Source organism: Uloborus diversus, chromosome 4 (assembly GCF_026930045.1).
Source record: "Uloborus diversus isolate 005 chromosome 4, Udiv.v.3.1, whole genome shotgun sequence".
Lineage (NCBI taxonomy): Eukaryota > Metazoa > Arthropoda > Arachnida > Araneae > Uloboridae > Uloborus > Uloborus diversus.
The window spans coordinates 162,018,739-162,038,146 of record NC_072734.1 but is presented as its reverse complement, the minus strand read 5'-3'; the positions used below and the strand labels follow the sequence as shown (position 1 = coordinate 162,038,146).

The 19,408-nt window shown below is 33.2% G+C and overlaps 1 protein-coding gene across 1 annotated transcript in view; it reads right to left on the bottom strand.

Moving 5' to 3' along the window:
* Positions 1-19,408, bottom strand: part of LOC129220961 (guanylate cyclase 32E-like) — a 207,724-nt gene that overhangs the window by 38,537 nt on the left and 149,779 nt on the right. Inside the window, exons 8-11 of the mRNA XM_054855396.1 lie at positions 19,166-19,256; positions 15,091-15,163; positions 9,061-9,169; positions 3,203-3,382 (exon numbers count right to left, since the gene is read on the bottom strand). Coding sequence (XP_054711371.1) covers positions 3,203-3,382; positions 9,061-9,169; positions 15,091-15,163; positions 19,166-19,256 — 453 coding nt within the window. The remainder of the gene's footprint in view (positions 1-3,202; positions 3,383-9,060; positions 9,170-15,090; positions 15,164-19,165; positions 19,257-19,408) is intronic.

The window sequence follows — 19,408 nt, the reverse complement described above, 5'->3', positions numbered from 1 at the left end:
ATGTCCAGTGCGTAGCCTAGCTATTGTAGAAGAGAGGTTTCTTGGGCAGTGAAGGTCGGGGGTTGTTGCCTTGCTGAAAAGCTGATCATAAATCCTTCGCCTGGCAAAATCATTCGCGTCTGTGAAGGTGGCTGTTAGAGGTTGATCTCGGTCACGTGCTTCCTTTGCTAGGGCATCTGCACACTCATTTCCCTCGATTCCGACATGAGCGGGAATCCACTGGAGAACACAAGTTATGTTGAGTGAGTGAAGAAGAGAGTTAATTTCTTGCTTCAGTCTTTTGTCATACCGTTACGTATGGCTTCGAGTGCTGATTTTGAGTCGGAAAAGATCACAATTTCTTCCATTTGGTTTTTAGGAGTAGGGGAAGAGAGACAATAAGAAAGAGCCGCTTTAATAGCAATGAGTTCGCTGGTGAAGTTTGAGGCAATCTGGCCCGGTGGGTATTTTAAGTTTGATGTTGTTTCCTGAGGGATAAATGATGGAGATGCCTGCGCCACCACTATTACAGTCAATGTCAGAGAAACCATCTGTGTAGATTAATACACTGTTTTCTTTGGCTAGTGAACGAACAGTGTCTTTGCCTTTCTGTAATAAGATTTCAGTAGGTTCTTTTTTAGAACATGGTTCAAGTAGGTAAGTATTGATTTTAATACTCTTAGGAGGTCTAAATAGAAAGAGTGGTTCTTGAGTTATGTCCAAGGAAGAATGGGCAAGATGAATGGCCTCTCTGATATCCCTGTCTAACTGCAGCGTTGATGATCTCTGAAGCCTTGATGTGCCTTTCCAAGCGTCGAAAGCTCTGTAAGCAATGTGGTCTTTATTGTGGCTTCTGATTTTATTTGTGAACTTCACAGTAGCAAATTTCCGTCTGTTCTCGACTGAAACAAGACCACTTTCGAGTTCAACCTTGGTGTTATTAGCAGATGACACTGCACCAATGATAATTTTGGATGCTCTATATTGGACTGAGTCTAAAATGTCTTTGGCAGAATCGGGCGCATGTGCCCAAACGGGGGAGCAATACTCAAGTACCGGCCTGATGACAGCGCAGTAGTTACTTTTTAATGTTGATGATCTTGATCCTCAGTTTGTGCCACAGAGTTTGCGGAGGATGTTCAATTTCTTTAGACCTTTATTTGCTGTGATTTTCAAATGTTTTGTAAATCTCAATTCTGGATCTAGAATCACTCCCAGGTATTTGGGATTTTCAACGCGCTCAATAATGGAGTCCTCAATTCTTAAGAACGGTTAGAAGGTGCCACGATTTTTCCGATCAGTTGAAAAAACACAGTAGTTAGACTTATTGGGGTTAATGGCAAGTTTGAGATCTGCAGCCCATGTTGCAGTGCCTTTCAGACTAAGATTTAGACATTTCTGGGAGGAATTGAGATCTTGATTTGTACACCAAATAGCAATATCGTCTGCATAGCAGGCGATCTTGGTATTCTTATGGATATAGGAATCGATTGTGTTCATGTAGAGGAGAAAGAGCAGAGGGCTCAAGACAGAGCCTTGGGGTACACCAGCCCATGTTTTTGTAGGTCTTAGAGACTGCTTCACTGAATCTGACTGCGAAACGTCTGTTTCTCAAGAAGTCATTTATCCATACGAGTGCATTTCGCTCGATGCCACCTCATGGGCAAAAAATGATGAAAAGAGAGTTGATGATAATATATGAGGTAGTGAGAAGCAAAGGGATGCAAGTGGCAAAATTAAAAATTTGGAGATAACCAGTACAAATGGTAGGTGAACCTCTCCTTTGTCTTGGGGCAAGATATTGTACTAGTAGCTCTGGTAGGTGCTGCTGTACAGCATGATTTAGAAAAACTTTTCAATGAAAGCCTACCTAGGATCTGATCTTTAAACGCGTTTTAGTCGAAACTTAAAATATTCTACTTGCATCCCTTTGCTTCTCACTGCCTCATATGGAGAAAGAAGGCTCTTTTAATTCTGAGGAAGTTCTTTTTTTTAGATACTAAATTTTAAAGGCGTTAAGTTCTAATGTGTTTGCACCTTATACTTATTTTTTTAATTTACAACTAAGTTATAAGAGTAATTTGTTATGGTTTATTCAAAAATTGAAACTTAAAACAAACACACACAAAGTGAAAAGATGAAATATTTACTCTGCGTTTAGCGCCACCTATCTGGTGGTATTTTAACAATGTAGTTGCACATGTAGTCTATTTCAGTCTGGAAAAAAATACCGCCGAAGATTAAAGCATATAATCCAGGCAATTTTCAAAAATTGATACTCTTATTGTAATATTTGTTGTAAGTCAAAAATTATTTTATTGTTATTAAATGATAAAGTTCTTGTTATTGACATTTTAAATACTAATTGATACCTTCTAATATGCGGTGCAATATTTATTTAGTTAATTTTAAGCTTTTTTTGTGTTTTAAATATTTTGCTCAAGTAGTCGAGTACATGCGGGGCAAAGTGAAATAGCTTATTTCGTTGACTCACTTAATCATTTACTAAAACACTTACATATTAATTTTTTAATTAATCCAATTAGATTCCTTCAGTTTGTAATTAATTCATTTATTGTTTTATTCATCCAATAATTTTCTTATTCATTCACTCTTTTATTCACTCATTTATTTTTCGTCCTATAGTTATTAAATAATTAATTTAATTATTAGCTTATTGTTCCATTTCCTTTTCATTTATTCATTCCAAAATTTTATTTACAGATTCATTTGATCAAAAATACTTTTTATAATCAAATAGAAAATATTTCATTTTTCACTTTGCCCCATAAAAAAAAGTGATTTTTTTTTCTTTTGAAGGCTCAAAATCACTTTCAAAAATTAAAAAAAAAATGTTTCAATGGAAGTGTTATTATGAAATACAATGTTCTTTTTGTATGGTAATTTTCAAAATAAATTTCCACTTTGTTCATTGTGAAAACGCTCAGTCATTTTAACCATTTCACTTTGCCCCACATTCCCCTACATGTGTGTACATGCGCAGTGCAGTGTGCACGTACGAGTACTTCATGTAATGACTCGCATCTACTAGAATTCCGATCATTCAACAATAACAGATCCATAAAAGATACACAAATATTCAATAACATTTGCATTTTGTTCAAATGATAGCCTATCGTTTTACTCTGAGAGCAAAAGATATTTTAAATCCACTCTAGAAACGCGAAAGCAACGAGAGAAGAATCAAAAAAAAAAAACTTACCACTTTGAAATTTTTCTTCATACTCATATTGACGTCTATGTTCTTTTTCCGCAGTTGTTTGACTGCCACCATACGTGCTTTGTATACTCCCACTGTAGTGTATATGCTAGACAACCGAAAGTCACCTTCTAAGTTTGAGCTGAGAGAGCCTTGGCTTGTTCGAATAAGTGTATAAATATTCTGAATTCAAAGATAGAGAGAACGTATCTTTTTTAATGAAAGAACGAATTACTTTCCATAAACTAAGTACAATAGAGCCTAGATTAGATGAAGTGATTCGGATAGAACCACCATCGGTAAGTCGAAAATTCTGGATAAACAACAGAAACTTAGCTCTGGCTTTATACTGCCAGAGGGCAGTAACTGCTAATTTTTCATTTTTCTTTTTTTTTTCTTTTTTTGCATTTTTTTCGTCTGCTGTACGTTATCTTTATTGTACAAGCTCGCATATTTGGTTTCCGAGGAAAAAAACTCGCAAAAAAAAAAAAAACTCTAATTCCAACATTTCCCAATTGTTAGCATTGAATCCACCATACATTTCTTCAAATATCTCGAAAACTCATTTCTTCAGATACTGCCGTTTACCTGCACACGGCAGTATCTCTATTCATATTTACAAAATTACTATATATATCATGTTTTTATCTATATTACTAAAATTATAAACAAATTTGTATATGACTATAAATTTTTAGCGCTCTAAAAATTTGCTGGAGGGGTTAAAGGAAAAAAAAGGGGGGGGGAATAGAAGAAATAGAAAGACGTAAATACAGTATTGTGGTAATTAATTAGGAAATGCACTTTTTTTTCAAAACAAAAAAATCAGTTTTATTCAAGTTTTTCACGAATACTTTTGAAAATAATAATTAATATGACCTCCCCGAGACTTAATAACATCACAGAAACGTTTTGGCATGGAATATACTAGGCTAGCACATATAGTTGTAATTTCAACGTCTTTATACCATATGTCAATAACAGACGAAATTAGCTTTTCCATCGTAGTACTGAAAAACTTATGAAGACGTATTTTAAAGATAGCCCACAAATTTTCAATCGGATTTAAGTCCGGTGACTTTCCTGGCCAATCCAGTACAGTTAGTTTGTTTTTAGAGCAGAAATTGACAATTTGCTTCGATGTGTGACATCCCGCGCCGTCTAGTTGAAAAACGCCATCTCCGTTCGGCCGAAGTTTGGACATGTTTGGAAGCACAATTTGGGTCAATATCAATTCGTAGCTGGCATTGTTCATCATTCCTTCTACAGGAAAGAGGTATTCTGTCCCAGAAACGCAGAAAACCCCCCAAAATATCATTTTGGGCAGATACTTGAGTGCTTGATTAATGTGGTGCGGACGAAGAGGTTCTCCTTTGCTCCTTCTCATGAACCTAGATCTAAATCCCTGAACCACAAAAGAAAATAAAACCTTTTACCAGTCCTTCTCAGTCCATTTTTTATATTTCCGTGCCCATTCTAACTTTTTTTTCTTCATGCGAGGCGTAAGAAGCTGCTTCTTGTACGGTCGACGTGTTTTCCGCCGTCGTTCTAAAGGTCTGTATCTCACTGTTGAAAGTGCAATGTCAACAAAAGCTGCCACCATGGATTTGGACAGACCAAAATTGGTTAATCTAGGATTCATAACACTCATTCTATTAAACTTTTGTCGTCACGAGCCGAAGTTGATCTCTTTCGGTTGCATTTTGCAATACGGTTGTTCCAGCATTTCCTGTTGTCTTAAACCGCTGCCACATCCTCCTGACACTTAATTTACTCACTCTACATGTTTTGCCTTTTTCTTCTAACGTTTCTCAAAGTGTGTCTCTCACTTTGGCACGAGTTTTTAGGGCTAATATCCATGACTCTAATTACTCCCACATAGAGGTGTAAAATTTCCGGAAATTTTGAAGTGGTGGAAAAAAAAAAAACGGTTTTATACCGGTTTTTTTCGGGAAAATTGGAAAAAATGGAAAAATTGATTTTTTTATGAATAAAAATAGGGTTTCCTTAATGACTCTGTGTTTCTTGGAACATATAAAGGGTTAAGCATTAAAAAATTATATGCAATCCACTCATCTTCTTTTTCTACTTGACAGAAATAAGTCAAGTCGTCGTTCAACCTATTACATTTTCTATTTTAGATTGCCTTTTAAACTTGAAATAATAATTGCAATTTTTGATTTACAAACATGATTGATATTGTTTGAAAGAAAAATAAGTATGATTTCCCTTCCTTACAATGTAACTTTAATGTCTGAAATTGAAAGCTATTGAATTTTGATTTTTTCTAATACAGTCTAAGTCCAAATCAAAACTAAATTGCTTTTTCTTTCCAACAAAAACCCCAAACCAAAACTGCGTAATGGTTTCTAAAGCTGAACAAAACTCAAACTTGAATTTCAGTTTATTCATACGGCCGCGCTAAGCACAGTAGTAAAAATACTCATGCCGGCACTTATGAACAAAACTGAGTTATTATAACCAAGTTTGCTCTGTTTCGTATTTTACTTAATAAATAAAATATTTTAGGGTCGTTTGATCAAAAACTGTTTTTTTTCAAATTCTGAAAAAAAAGGCATTATTTGAATCAAATATATGGCAGAGCCAAACTTTAAAACACAATATCTCAACTTGAGCTCAACTGCAGCTTCAACTTTTGTGCTTAGTACGGCAGTATACAGGTTGCGGCAAAAAAAAAAAAAAAATCGGCCAAAGATTGCATCATCAAATGGAAGTAAAGCAATTTCATTTTAATGAGTGTCTTATTTATTTTTGTCTCTCACTTTATTAGAAAATATTTTAGACTATATCTCCTCGTTTATGTATTGTTATTCGGTTTTCTTACAATTTTAAGCAAAAGACCTGCTATTTTAAAGTTGTTTAACCAAGTAGAACGACAGTTTGTTTGCTTGTTGTGCCTCAGCAAACAGTATTTGATGCGGTATGCCGCTTCAAGTGCCTTGGAAATGATAGTCAATGTCCGGAAAGTGTACAAAACGAACAGTGAACATTTCAATTAATCATCAGGTCATCCAAAAGTGAGTTCAATGAAATCCTTGGGTTTCCACGAGAGAAGTAAGATAGGAATTTGTGACCGATAGGTGCAGCTAGTGGCGAAAACAGCTGTAACAGAAGTTTTACGAGTTCCAAAAAGTTCAGCCATTCGTATGACTCCAAAGATGACAGAAATGTTTGAGACGGACCGCAAGTCCACAATGGAGGAGATACCTTTCACCGATGTACCGTTCAACCAGCTCATAACCCCCAGAACAATAGGATTTGGTCTATAGACACTCCAAGCACCTTAGAAAATGTTAAACATCGCAAAAATCCGAAGTCGGGCTTTCTCTGTCATGGAATCAGAACGAGCGACAAAAAATGTCTGGTTTTCTTGTGGATGAGGGCCATAAAATGAATCAAAAAGTGTGCCAAAAAGACATTTTAGAAGCTGCTGTACTTCTGTGAACCTAAGAGCACTTCAGCTTAACAATGTAGACTGGATATTTCAATTTGATTCCACAACAATCCATACGGACAAAAAGACACGAGTTATGCAAGGCGCATTGTTTTTGACATATCATCTTTAGAGAGGACGCTCTACTCGCTAGACCTCAATCCCGTTTATTACACTGTATGGCCTGTTTTAGAGTCAAAGGTCTACCCAAAACTAAGCATTAGTTAGTGCTCGCTAAACCAATGTTTTATAGAGAATAGGATTGATTAAAGAACTTGCGGCCCTTGAATGAAAATTTCAATGAGCAGTTGCACTTCTGTATTACTTCAAACGGCGGCCAGTTTGGAACCAATTAATTTATTGATTGCTAAAGGTCTTTTCATATTATTATTTTTGGTGTTCTGTTAATTTATTTATTTTTGCTAAAGTTGCATGGTAACTTGCTTGCCCCGATTTTTTTGCCGCACCCTGTACATTTGGTTCGCACAGTCAGCAGAAACATAGTTCTGTGATTAAAGTTATGCTTGTTTGTTTTATGAAGAAGGAAAATAAATTCTTTACTAAGGATTTTTTTTTTTTTCAAAAAGTATTAAATGTTTTTTGATCTCTATGCAAATTATATAATCATACAACAACTTGCATTATCAAAGTTAGACAGTATTTTAATATACAAGGAGGGGTGGGGGGGGAAATTGCATCAGAATTTAAGTATGAGAAATTTCTAACAACTTTTTGCTGAAATTTTCAATTAAAATTTCCTGAAAAGTTGAAAAATTTTATTTTTTTAATTTTTCCGGAGTGGAAATAAACCCCTTCGGGAAAAAAAGGTTTTTTTTCGGAAATTTTCCGGTTTTTTCCCGACCGTTTTCATCTTTACTCCCACAACAAATGAGCAAATAACACTTCCAACTTCTAGCCACTTGGTGGAAAAATTTATATGCCTGCTACTTATTTGATGCGTACAAACAGCTACCAGTTTGACAATAACTGCCATTTGAACTCTGAGCTGAATTTGAGTGCTTATTCGTTCGCTTAAATAATAAAGCGAAAAAAATAACATTTCCCAATTAATTGCCACAGTACTGTAGTTTGTGTCTTCAGTAGAAATTGTTGCCTCCGGCGACTTGAAGTGAGATTGTTTACTTTCCGAAAAAATAAAAATAAGTAATAAAATTCAGTAAACTGACTTCAGTTAACGAGGTTTCGTTGAAAAGAGTTGAATAATCTAGGTTCTATTGTACTAGTAAATAAATACTTCACATAAAACGTATTAAATAAACTCGAGTTTTTAAGAAAAGATTGAAGCATACAAAAAGGGGATTAAAGAATTTTTAATCTTAAACAAAATAAAATTAATTATCCAGTTGAAAAATGCATTTTTCTCCGTTTTTTAAATCATATTTTCATCTTTGAATTAATTTTTAGAAGCAATATTATTGCGATTATCTTTATTTTTCTTTGTTTTAGCATTAAATATTCATGGGAAGCACAGCAAAGTTAGTAGATCAGCTTTTTAGCTACTGAAAATGTACTGATTCTTTTTAAGATTTTTCATCTTTTAAATTTTTTATGTTTGAATATTTTGCATTATTTTCATAGAGTTTTGCCTGCATTGAAAAATAGTTTCACAACTTTTTTCAATCCATCACTCCACTCATAAACTGTTTCCTAGATTTAGTTTGGAGTTCCAAACTGATTTTTCTTGCAAGCGACTTTGTACTACAGCGTGGAAAGTTTCCCTTTTAGTGGCAGTAAAGTTAGTAAAATGAATTGTGACTTCTGCTGGCGCTTAATCAGACAAAAATTTAAAATAATGTTAAACGGAATCTGCTTTTCAAAAAAACAAACAAAACATCTCTTAAGTACTGAAAGTACGATGTTTTGTGCTTTTGACATGCTACGTATAACACCAGTAGTGGCCAGTGCTTCAGTAGTGGCCACTTCAAGTTTACTTTTGTACTTTGAAGAAAGAAATGAACAATAATAATGTGATTTTTTGTTGGTACTAAATGTAACTTATATATTGAATCAATTTTATTCATCAGTTATTTGAATTTAAAGTAAGTAATGCAAATACTTCGGATGGGAGAATGTCAGATGGCCACTACTGAAATTTTCAGATTTGAGTGGTCACTACTGGCTCAAATTTGAGGTTTGGGAAAAAATTCATAAAAATTGAACAAATTGAAATTCTGGCATTTTTAGAAGCTATGAAGATTTAGAAAGCATTGGGCTATAAAACGCTTTTTGAGTTTCAGGAGGAGCATTTAATATTGTAGACCCACAGTTTAATGGCCACTACTAGTGCGTTTTAAACCTCGAAGTGAACACTACTGAAGAAGTGGTAACTTCTGGTGCTTTACCTTACATTCGAACTTTTATAACACAGTAATTAGTCTTTCTTTACCTTGGAAATGTGTCCTGCAATGACAGAGGCAGCGCATTCATTGATCTCGATGTCTTTGAAGTCGATTTTCCATAAAAGGCTGTCGAGCTCCTGTTCATACGCCCAATTCCTAGAACGTGTAAAAATAATCAATAATTAAAGTCTTGATCTATTTGGAAAAGTACTAGGAACAGCGCGTTTCTGAAAACCTTTTAATCTAAAAATGTAATGGGGTCGTTTCCAAAATTTTAAAAGGTATTTTTTCCTGAAAGAGCATGCTTAAAAACATAGGATCCGACCACTTTTTAAATAATTTCTTTAAGTTTAATATTTTTAAAAAATTACTTAAATCGGTGAGCTTTCATTGTTTACATTTCTTAGCAATTACATCACAAATGATGAAATGCCATTCTGTGTTGACATTCACAGAGCAAAATATTTAATTCGCATCTTTACTCGCGTGTATTGGCAACGATATGGTTGATGGCAAGCGTAGAGGGCAATTTTAATTCGCTTCTTGATTATTATAACGTGGAAACGTGGTAGACAGATGATGCGCCAAAGTGCATCATTTTTGACGTCATCAAGACCACGCCTTGTTTGAAAAATCGGACATTTAAAAAAATTAATTAAAAAATAACTGTTGGGAAAATGAAAGAATTTTCTGGGTCCAAGTTATTTTATTTTATTTATTTATTTTATTTTTATTTATTTTTCTTTTTTTTTTGCTTATTTTATCAATTTCAGTGACTAAAAGTACTACTTTTGACTGAAGGAAACAACCCCATTATGTAAAAATTTATCCTTTCAGAACTAAGGTTATAGGATGTGCGGGCTGCGGCTAGACTAGTTGGTTCGGAGCCCGAAGCCCCCATTAAGTGCATCCTGAGGTTGGTGTCGTTAAATCCGTGGGTCCGAAAGTTCAGTGATCGGTCAGTAGCTGTTGCTATGGATGCAAAGTTACTGGAACTTCCCTCACTTTCAGAATTTTTCCTGAATTGTGATGCCTTCATCTATTGCTGGGATGTTTCACGAGGATTTTCTTGCCGTTTCTCTAAATTTTCAAAGAAAATATAATTAATTACCTCATAATCACCCTTCAGAAATTCCAACAGAGCTTTCTCGAATGTTACTGAATAAGAGGCTAGTCTTAAAAAATGGTGCTATTTTTCCGTTAAAACGATTACTGACAAACAACAAATTGATGCTAAAAATATATTTAGCGTCCTTTTTGACAACGGTTATCTAACTCCTAAAACAAATCTTACATTAGTCGAATATGAAGCTAGATCGCAATGGTTTGCACGATTTTTGAACGTGCTATAAAGTTTTCGTCGAGTTGCCTCTTTTAATCGAAATGGAACCGTCGAACGCTCTGCTCTGTCTTGTGATCTTTTAATGCTGTGTTTTCTTTCGATGCTGTAAGGTGTATAGTCGGGTGGTTTAAAAAAACTTTTATTCAGCCAGAGTCCAGGACCCCCCCCCCCCCCATTTTTTTTTAGACTTACTAATAGCATTATGCTGTAAAAGTTTTAGCTTCTTACTCAAATTTTAAGACGGTACTCAATGACCTCTCAATTTAACATTAGCCGTAGCATAGAAAATGTCACAAATTTAGAAACATTTAATTTCCCCAGCTGTTTTTTTGTAAATAATTATTTTATTGCAATTTAAATTTACATTACTCGTGTATATTATAATATGCGGCGTTGTTTTTTCATTTCAATATATTTTTTAACCCCCCTCCCCATACTGATGAAGTTTGGGGGAGGGGGTTGAGCACCCTCTTTCAGTTGAAATAGGAAGCTAAAATTCTTCCAGTATATTGCTATCTACAAGTCTAAAAATACTGAGGGGTATCCTGGTATCTAGGAGAAACTTTTTTTTTACATGTATTTTTGAACCACCCTATAGTGCCGTGGGTAGGTAAAGAGTAGTAACTGCAAATGTTTCTCTCCTCCCCCTCCTTTTTTATGGCATCTATGGTACGTTAGCTTTGTTGTACAACTTTTATTATTTAGTTTTTGCTGGAAAAAAAAACACCAAAAAAAAAAAAAAATTCCTAATTTCAACATTCTCCTATTATTAGCATTGAATCAGAAACTCGTTTCATCAAATATCTGGAAAATTCATTTCTACAGATACTGCCTATACCTGCCTATCGCAGTATAAACCTCTCTAATCAGTGACCCACTGCTTAAGTCGAGGCTGCCATTTTTGCTCCTTATGCCTTAATTTTAATTTAAATAGAACTTTTATCGCTGTATAATGATTTTATATTTTTCGGATTATTTAACATTTAATGGCCTAATTTAAACATCTCAAGAATTATATTTCATTTTAAAAGAATTTTTAGTCTTGTTTGAATGGTGGTCTCGTTTAAAAAATAAATATTTGATTTCAAATTTTTACTACATTGTTTTTGATAAACTCGATTTTTCTTGGAAGCTTTTAAAATTTAAGGATGCATCTGTTTTTTTGATGTCTGACAAGTAAAAGACATGAAAATAACTGAAACAATTTTTTTACTTACTAAGACGTTTATGCATTTATGTGAATTAAACCATTAACATAACATTATTTTAACAATGCTCTCCAAACTATACCATTTCAAAATTTCAGATTGTATTTCTTACCAGGAAACATCACGAGCTCAGTAATCATGAAAAAAGTTAAAAATGGTCGCATTCGAAAGAGTATCTTTAGAAAAAAATTTGACCCAAATATTGTGTGCCCTCGTCCTTTAGTTTTTGAGATATGGGGGGTCAAAGTTTGTCGAAATCTTACGAAAATTCGCCAAATTTAAAGACTTGGCAAGAAATGGAAAATACCACGTGATTTCATCGCCTGCGTCTAGCAAGACTCTCATTCCCATTTCTGGTCATCTGCAAAGCGCGTAAACGATGTTTCGAATTAACCCTTTACCTAATTGTGTAAAATTAAAAAGTAACTATGAAGCCTGTGAAATGGAAACTAAAGAGCTTTATCCAGAGGAGCTACAACTTTATAACGAAATTGAACGTAGGATTTAACTTTGTAATCGTGATAATAATGCATTTCAGAATTTAAGTGCATTTCAAGTATGTTTTACTTAACTAATTTAAATTTGTACTCTTGTTATGAAATGTGTTGTAAGTTTAAACTTTGAACGGATATTCAAATGTATTCAGTTAATACTTTCTATTGGATGCTAAAATATCATTACACATCTGTGGAATTTTAAACGAGATTTTGTGCTCGAACCCTATGACAGATCGGTCGCAGTAATAGGAGGTCGTTCTTGTTGACTGCAGTTAGGAGCGCACTGATGGGATTGCACTGTGACCTCCCAAAAATTTTCCTTATTCGACAAAGTTCGTCTGACAGTTCGGCAAATTAGAGGACATAATTACAATTTTTTAACTCCCGAAAGTCACTTTTCATACATTATTATTTGCGCATACTCGTATTTTATCGCTCGGCAAAATTTGAATTTTCTTTCGGTAAACAGAGAATTTTTGTTTTCCCAAAAGTTTAAGCTCGGGGAACCTCTCACTGCAGTATATTTTAGTTTGCTTTATTACTACATTAAAATATCAAAAATCAGAACAAATTAGCTTTGCACAGAACCTAAAAGAAAAAATAATTAATACTTATGAGAACCTTGTTTAGAAATAAAATATATTTCACCAATAATAATAACCACGAAAAATAGTGAAGAAAAATCTACTTACATCTACTACTACTACCTAAAATGCTAAAAGACATTTTTATCTTGACCTTCTCCATAACATTTTACAGAGGGGAGGTTCAAATTAAATTATTCGAGAAAATTACTTTTAGTTATTTGAAAAGCAACAAAAGACACACCCACATTCACATTTCTGTAGTTGGAAACAAATGTTTGAAGGAACTCCCCTCGGGGTCTAGGGGATTCGTCAAAAGAAAATATGATTTGAAGTCAATATACATTATATTTCCATTGTTTTTACAATAAAATAAAACAAATATTTCGGGCGGTGGTGTTTTCCCCCCATACAGTTGCACGTTAATATCCCGGAATACAAGCCCCTAAAAATTTCAATGCCGCAGTCTGTGCCACGACACCCCGCGCCATGGTAGTCACCCCGAGTAAAGAATTAATGCGCTATTTCTCACGCGCTTTGGTGGTGACCAAATATGGAAGTGAAATGTCTTGTCAGATGCAGATGTTGATTTCACGCCGTACCTTCCATTTCTGAACAAAACTCGCTAAATTTGGCGACTTTACTAAAAATTTCGGCAATTTTTAAGACCTCATATTTCGATAACGTGGTCACGAGGGCACGTAGTTTCAGTGCCATAAACATGTTTTCCAATGCTCTTTCGAATGCCACCAATTTGAATTTTTTTTTTTGAATTTCCTTGATCGTGATGTTTCCTGGTTAGTATTGTTACAAAGTAAGCATTCAAAAATTGCAATCATCTCCATTATGTTATGAATAGGAAATTCAAAGAATTTCCCGATTTCTGATGAAAGAATTCCGGAAACTACTGAATATTATAACAGAGCTTTTAATAATGAAAACACGAAAAAAGTTTAGCAAAAAATTGTTGCAAAGGATCTTCTTTTGTTTAATAATAAAGAACATATTTACATTTAAATTGGAATTTGTAATTCTAAGAATTTTTATCATCCTTATTCCTCATTCGTTAAAAGATATACTTTTTCTTCTCTTTAATATTGAAAATAGCTAATTTATCTTTTTTTCTTTTTTTTTTTTTTTGCTACTTATTATAATGGGGTTTTTTCCTTCAGTTAAAAGTACTAGTTTTAGTCACTGAAAGTGATAGAATAAGGAAAAAAAAACCTGCAGCGAGAAAAACTTTTTTTTTTTCCCAGCGCCTAATTTTTAATTAATTTTTCAAAACTCCCGATTTTGAAAATAAGGCATGGTCTTTAATGACATCACAAATGACGTACTTTGGCGCATCTGTCTATCGCGACTTCACGTTATGATAATCAAGAAGCGAATTAAATGATGCGCTCTACGCTTGTTATCAACCATATCGTTGCCAGTACACGTGAGTAAAGATGGGAATTGAATATTGCTCTCTGCTAATGACATCAGTGAACGGCATTTCATCATTTGTGATGTCATCGGCAGAAGCGTAAACAGTAAAAGCGCACCGATTAAAGTATTTTTTAAAAAATATTAAACTTAGTCAAATTATGTAAAAAAATGGATAATATGTTTTTAAGCGTGCTCTTTCAGAAAAAAATACTTCTAAAATTTCGGAAACGATCCCATTGATTTCAGTAAGAGCTAAGTGATTTTAAAATAGTTTCATTGTTCTTTATGAATACCTGATAAATTTAAAATTTAAGTTTAAAATTGAAGCATAAAAATGTAGATTAAATAAAATGCGCAATGCGTTGATATATGTAATTCGTCTATAATAAAATATGAATGTACAGTACAGCGGTATATACAAAGAAAATAATTGAAAGTGATTGTTATTATTAAAAATGTCACACTCCAGCGCAAAAAATCTTGGCCTTGTATTTCCTTTTCAGACTTACGCCGAATGTATAGTGCAAAAAATTTTTCAACTAAATAGTCTTCTCATATTTTCTGTTATAATGCAAAGTATATCGGTATGTCTCTTTGCCGAGTTGTTCACATGAAGCTGGGACCATACGCCTCCATCGAAGTGATAATGACAGAAAGCTACTAACATGTTCTATGCATTTTAATTTGTCTCAAAGCGGAATATTTAGTATAATTCACTGTTTTAGTTGGTTATTTTCCCTATCTTATTCAGTTATAATGAAGGAGCTGAATAGCAGTATTAACTTTTCCAGATAGTAGATAGATTCCACTTAGTGTAATATTTATTTATTTATTTATTATTATTTTTTATTTTATTTTATTATTATTATTATTTTTTGTTTTTTTTTTGCATTTATGAATTTTTGATACTTTTAGAAAAAGTTACACTTACGATTTTGTGTCACTTGTTATCAAAAAAGTCTATCAAATATTTTACAAGAAATAACAGCACTAAAACTTCACGAAACCAAATACGTACCTGTATGATACGAATAAAACTATCAGAACAATTACGATCATCATTCCAAAAATTGAAATAGCGATTTTCCAAACTGAAAAAGGAGGAAATTGCTTCGTTAAATGATAATTCATAACAACTTACATTGATAAAGTAGTGAAACTTGCGTTTGGAAGGCATGCTTGAACTACAATATAGTAAAATCTTTCAAAATATACTATTAAAAAATTGAATGTGAAAGTTCTCAAATTTGAAATAAACACATGCATATTATATCAGAAGTTTCGATTGTAATCACATGTATTTTTTGCAAAAGATGAACCTAAAAAGCTATGACTTCTTTAGTATTAATAAATGAATGTTAATTAATTTGGCTCCTCATACCCTTTTATAAATATGTATGAAAAATTTTTACTCAGACGTTTTTAAATATCATAAAACTTATTTATTTTTTCATAAGTTATGGGAATACTTTGAGTTATGGGAAAAATCCAAAGAGGTCTAAATTTGAATTTTGAGTCATAAAGTTGTTCTTTTCTGCACTTTGACGGGGCATTTAACAATGCATTTTCTCCTTTTGTCTAATCCTGATTGTTGAACATGCGTCACTTGACACAACTTTTATTTTCGAGTTAGACCGTGCAATGATGGGCAAAGCAGCTAGTAAGAAAATAAATAGTTTTCGAAAATGTAACGCGCATAAAAATGTCATGATTGAGTATTGATAAATGATCTTATTGTAATATAGTGCGATACACATACAGTTACATATTATGAATTATGTCCATCTTTAAACTCCAACTAGAAGTTTATGTTGCATTTTTTTCCTTCGCTTCAAAATTAAAAGCATTTTTTAATTAAAAAAGACAAGCATTGATTTTTTATCTCAATTTTTAAATGCTTTTTGTAAATTTATGTAGTTGTTAATGCTTTTAGTAAATCTTTTTAATACGTTTATGCTAGTTGTAAATTTATTTATCGTTTTCAATACTTTGAGTTTCTACGCTATTAATTACTTTATTTCTCTTCTGCACTATGTATGCTTTTGGAATAACAATTCTAGGATTTCACTGGAAACATTTTTAAAAATGTTTCTTGTAAAATGCTAGAAGCATTTTACAAGCAACATGCTAGTACCATTTTACAAGAAGTAAAGTGCTAGAAGCATTTTAAATTTTTCTGCGCACTTTAAAAACACGTTTTATGATCACCTTAAATTATGTCGAAGAACTTACTTTTAATGGATCAGAAGACACTTTTAACTTAAGTGCAGCTGTAAATTTCTTAATATTAAAAAGGCAGCTTTCTCCCTGCAAAGACTCTGAAAGCATTCTCTGATTTAAAGTCCTATAGAGGGGTGCTAATGCTTTTTACTTCCTTTTACAAAAAAGGAAGTATTGTATTCGCGAAAAAATTTTCACTCAAAAATCGCCCTTAATTTCCATTTTGCTCACCCCCAAATGAATGTTGAGTTTCTTTTTCGATTCGACCACATGCGGAAAAGTGCCTAAGAATGTATAGACACGCGAAATATCCATTTTGACCATCACCGAGGTAATTACAACGACTTTTCTCGTGACGTCTGTATGTATGTGCGTATGTGTGTATGTGCGTATGTGCGTATGTATCTCGCATAACTCAAAAATGGTATGTCCTAGAAAGTTGAAATTTGGTACATAGACTCGTAGTGGGGTCTAGTTGTGCACCTCCTATTTTGGTTGCATTCGGGTGTTTCTAAAGGGGTCTTTTGCACCTTTTTGGGGGGAAATCATTGTTAATTTCGATGTAAACTCAAGTGGCGTTATAATTTGTCGGACACTTGGCGATATATCGCCAGTCTTTTGGTCGCCAAGTTTTGTCGCCAACTTGGCGACAAATTTGGCGGAGTTTTTTTTTTTTTTTTGGTTTCAATTTGGCCATTGTTGGTGATATTTAGAGAATAAATATTGAATCACATTAAAATAGCGAATAATGGGGAAATGACATTAAATTGGAGTAAAAGGAAGTCATGTGACGCACACATCAGCTCGTTTTTTTTTTAGCTTCCTATTCGGCTGGTGTTTATTCTGGATGGTGTTTATTTATTTTTACTACTTTCAAAATGTCTCTTGTTGGAAAGTGCTGCATCATCTTGTAAAAAAATGTTCACATTCATAACTTTATAATTAAAAGTGAAATTTTGATAAAACTGCGTAAAGTAGAAGGTAAATGAAAGTAATTTTATGCTTAGCATCTTTGAGTGTGGCAATGGTATTCACTGGTGTTCTGCAAAATGTGATGCGCAAAACAACGGTTGTTGTCGAAAAAAAAGGCTATTAATTCTTAAGTAAACCATCAACTGAATTTTGTTTTCTAATTTACACCCATGAGATGTCTAAAAATATCTAGTAGAAATTTAGGAACATGAAGCACTAACAATAAAATGAAAACCAGTAATTAACATCTAGAAAGACCTTAAAACTACTCATAACGAGAATGATCAACCGGGGGCACTTTACCCCCCGGGTTCTTATTAGTAGTTCATTCGTTTATATGCTTCTAAAATGTATTTTAATGAATGTCAATGCGTGTTATAAATGAGTAATTAATTTGTTTCGTATCTTCAAAGAATGGAATATAAAAACGTTTTAAACAAAATATAAATAATTTCAAGAACAAAAGCGGCCCTACAACCAGGGGCGCAAAAAAGGCTCAAAATATCACTGTAATACTTGATCATTATGTTAAAAAAAATTAAATAAAAAATGTACTAGAATGTTTAAGCTAATCAAAAAATTATTTAAAAAAATAACTGTACATACTAGCGTGAACGTAGAGCAATTTAATTCAGAAAATGCTCCAAGTGTGGAGGTTAGACTTTTACGCTGGCCGAAATTTACAAAAAATTAATTTGGACAACACCCGAAAAAAAAACCTCAAATACATTTTTTAAAATTTTAATCCAACTCTTTTTAATGCACTTTAAAGAAACATATTGACACATTTTCACATAGTTTTGTACTGTCTGACAGTTGGTTTAGTACTTCAGTAAAATACTGAAAACAACAAAAAAAAGTTCTTGATATTTTCCGTTGGCTTGGAAATAAAATCTCGCTTTTTGAAAAAATAAATCACTTTTAGAAGTTAAAGAGAGAGTTTTTCAACATTCATTCAGAATGAAAACAGTTACCGAAAAATCTCGAAAGTCTCGAAAACAAGCTTTTCAAAAACCGTAAGCACAAAAACGTACCCTTTACGAAAAGCGCTAACACAAAATCGAAACTTTTTGGTTCAAAAATATAAAAAATGCACGTTTCTGAGCATAAGCATGTTTAGGGTATTTCATTTTCTATTTTTTTAAGACGCTTATTTAAAAAAACGCAGTAAAACTTTCCCGAAAATTTCTAATTTTTCCTCCCAAGGAAAAAAAAAATTGGGAATGTTTTCTCATTTTAGTAGTTATTCCTCTAAAATATTCGCCATTTTATTCAGTTAAATGTAAAACAGTCGTTTTCTCTACATTTTGGCTAAAATAGTCGCCTTCGCTTGAAAGCAGTCACTTTTAGTCACCTAGTCGCCCCTTTTGTACTTGTATTTGAACCAATCCAACAACTAAAGCAATATTACTAATCTCAAAACAAAATCCATTTTATTATTATAATTTTTTTATGAATTATGAAACCAATTTTTGCATAAAACATAATCTGAAATCGCATTACACTTTAAGAAATGATCAGTCTAAGAGATCTCGAGTACGGATGTTCAAAATTTGAGCTCAAAATGATGAGCAGTTATTTTGCTACGCTCAAAAATTAGTTTTACAGCCGTTTAAGAAACTGCATGGCTTTGAGAACAAACAATGGAGGTTCGCGTTTTGGAGAAAAGAAAACCCGCATGTTCATTCTGTAATTCATTACAAAAACGAAAAAGAAAAACTGCTATACACGTGTACTTTCAAATAGTAAACCTATTGCATTCGTTCAAAAGGTCTGCTTATTATTAAGTATGACATAATTAAACTTATGGTCTGCCATAATTAAACATCCCATTGCTATGGTATACACACTAAAACATATCTTTTAGACAAAAATCAACTGAAACTCCGAGAGATACCTACCAACGCATTTTTGTCCATGGAATCCGCACATTGGTTCGTCAACAGGGGGTATTCCGTTTATCCATTCAATATCTGAAATCAATTTCAGAACCTAAAGGAAGGCAAGTATCCATATTAAACGATTGCTTTATTTTTAGGTAAAACAATTGGATGCAAAATAAATTTTACATAAAAGAAGGAATAAAGCATTTTTTTTTTTCAGAAACAATGGGTATGGCTTATTTCAAAGCAGAATTGAGGGAC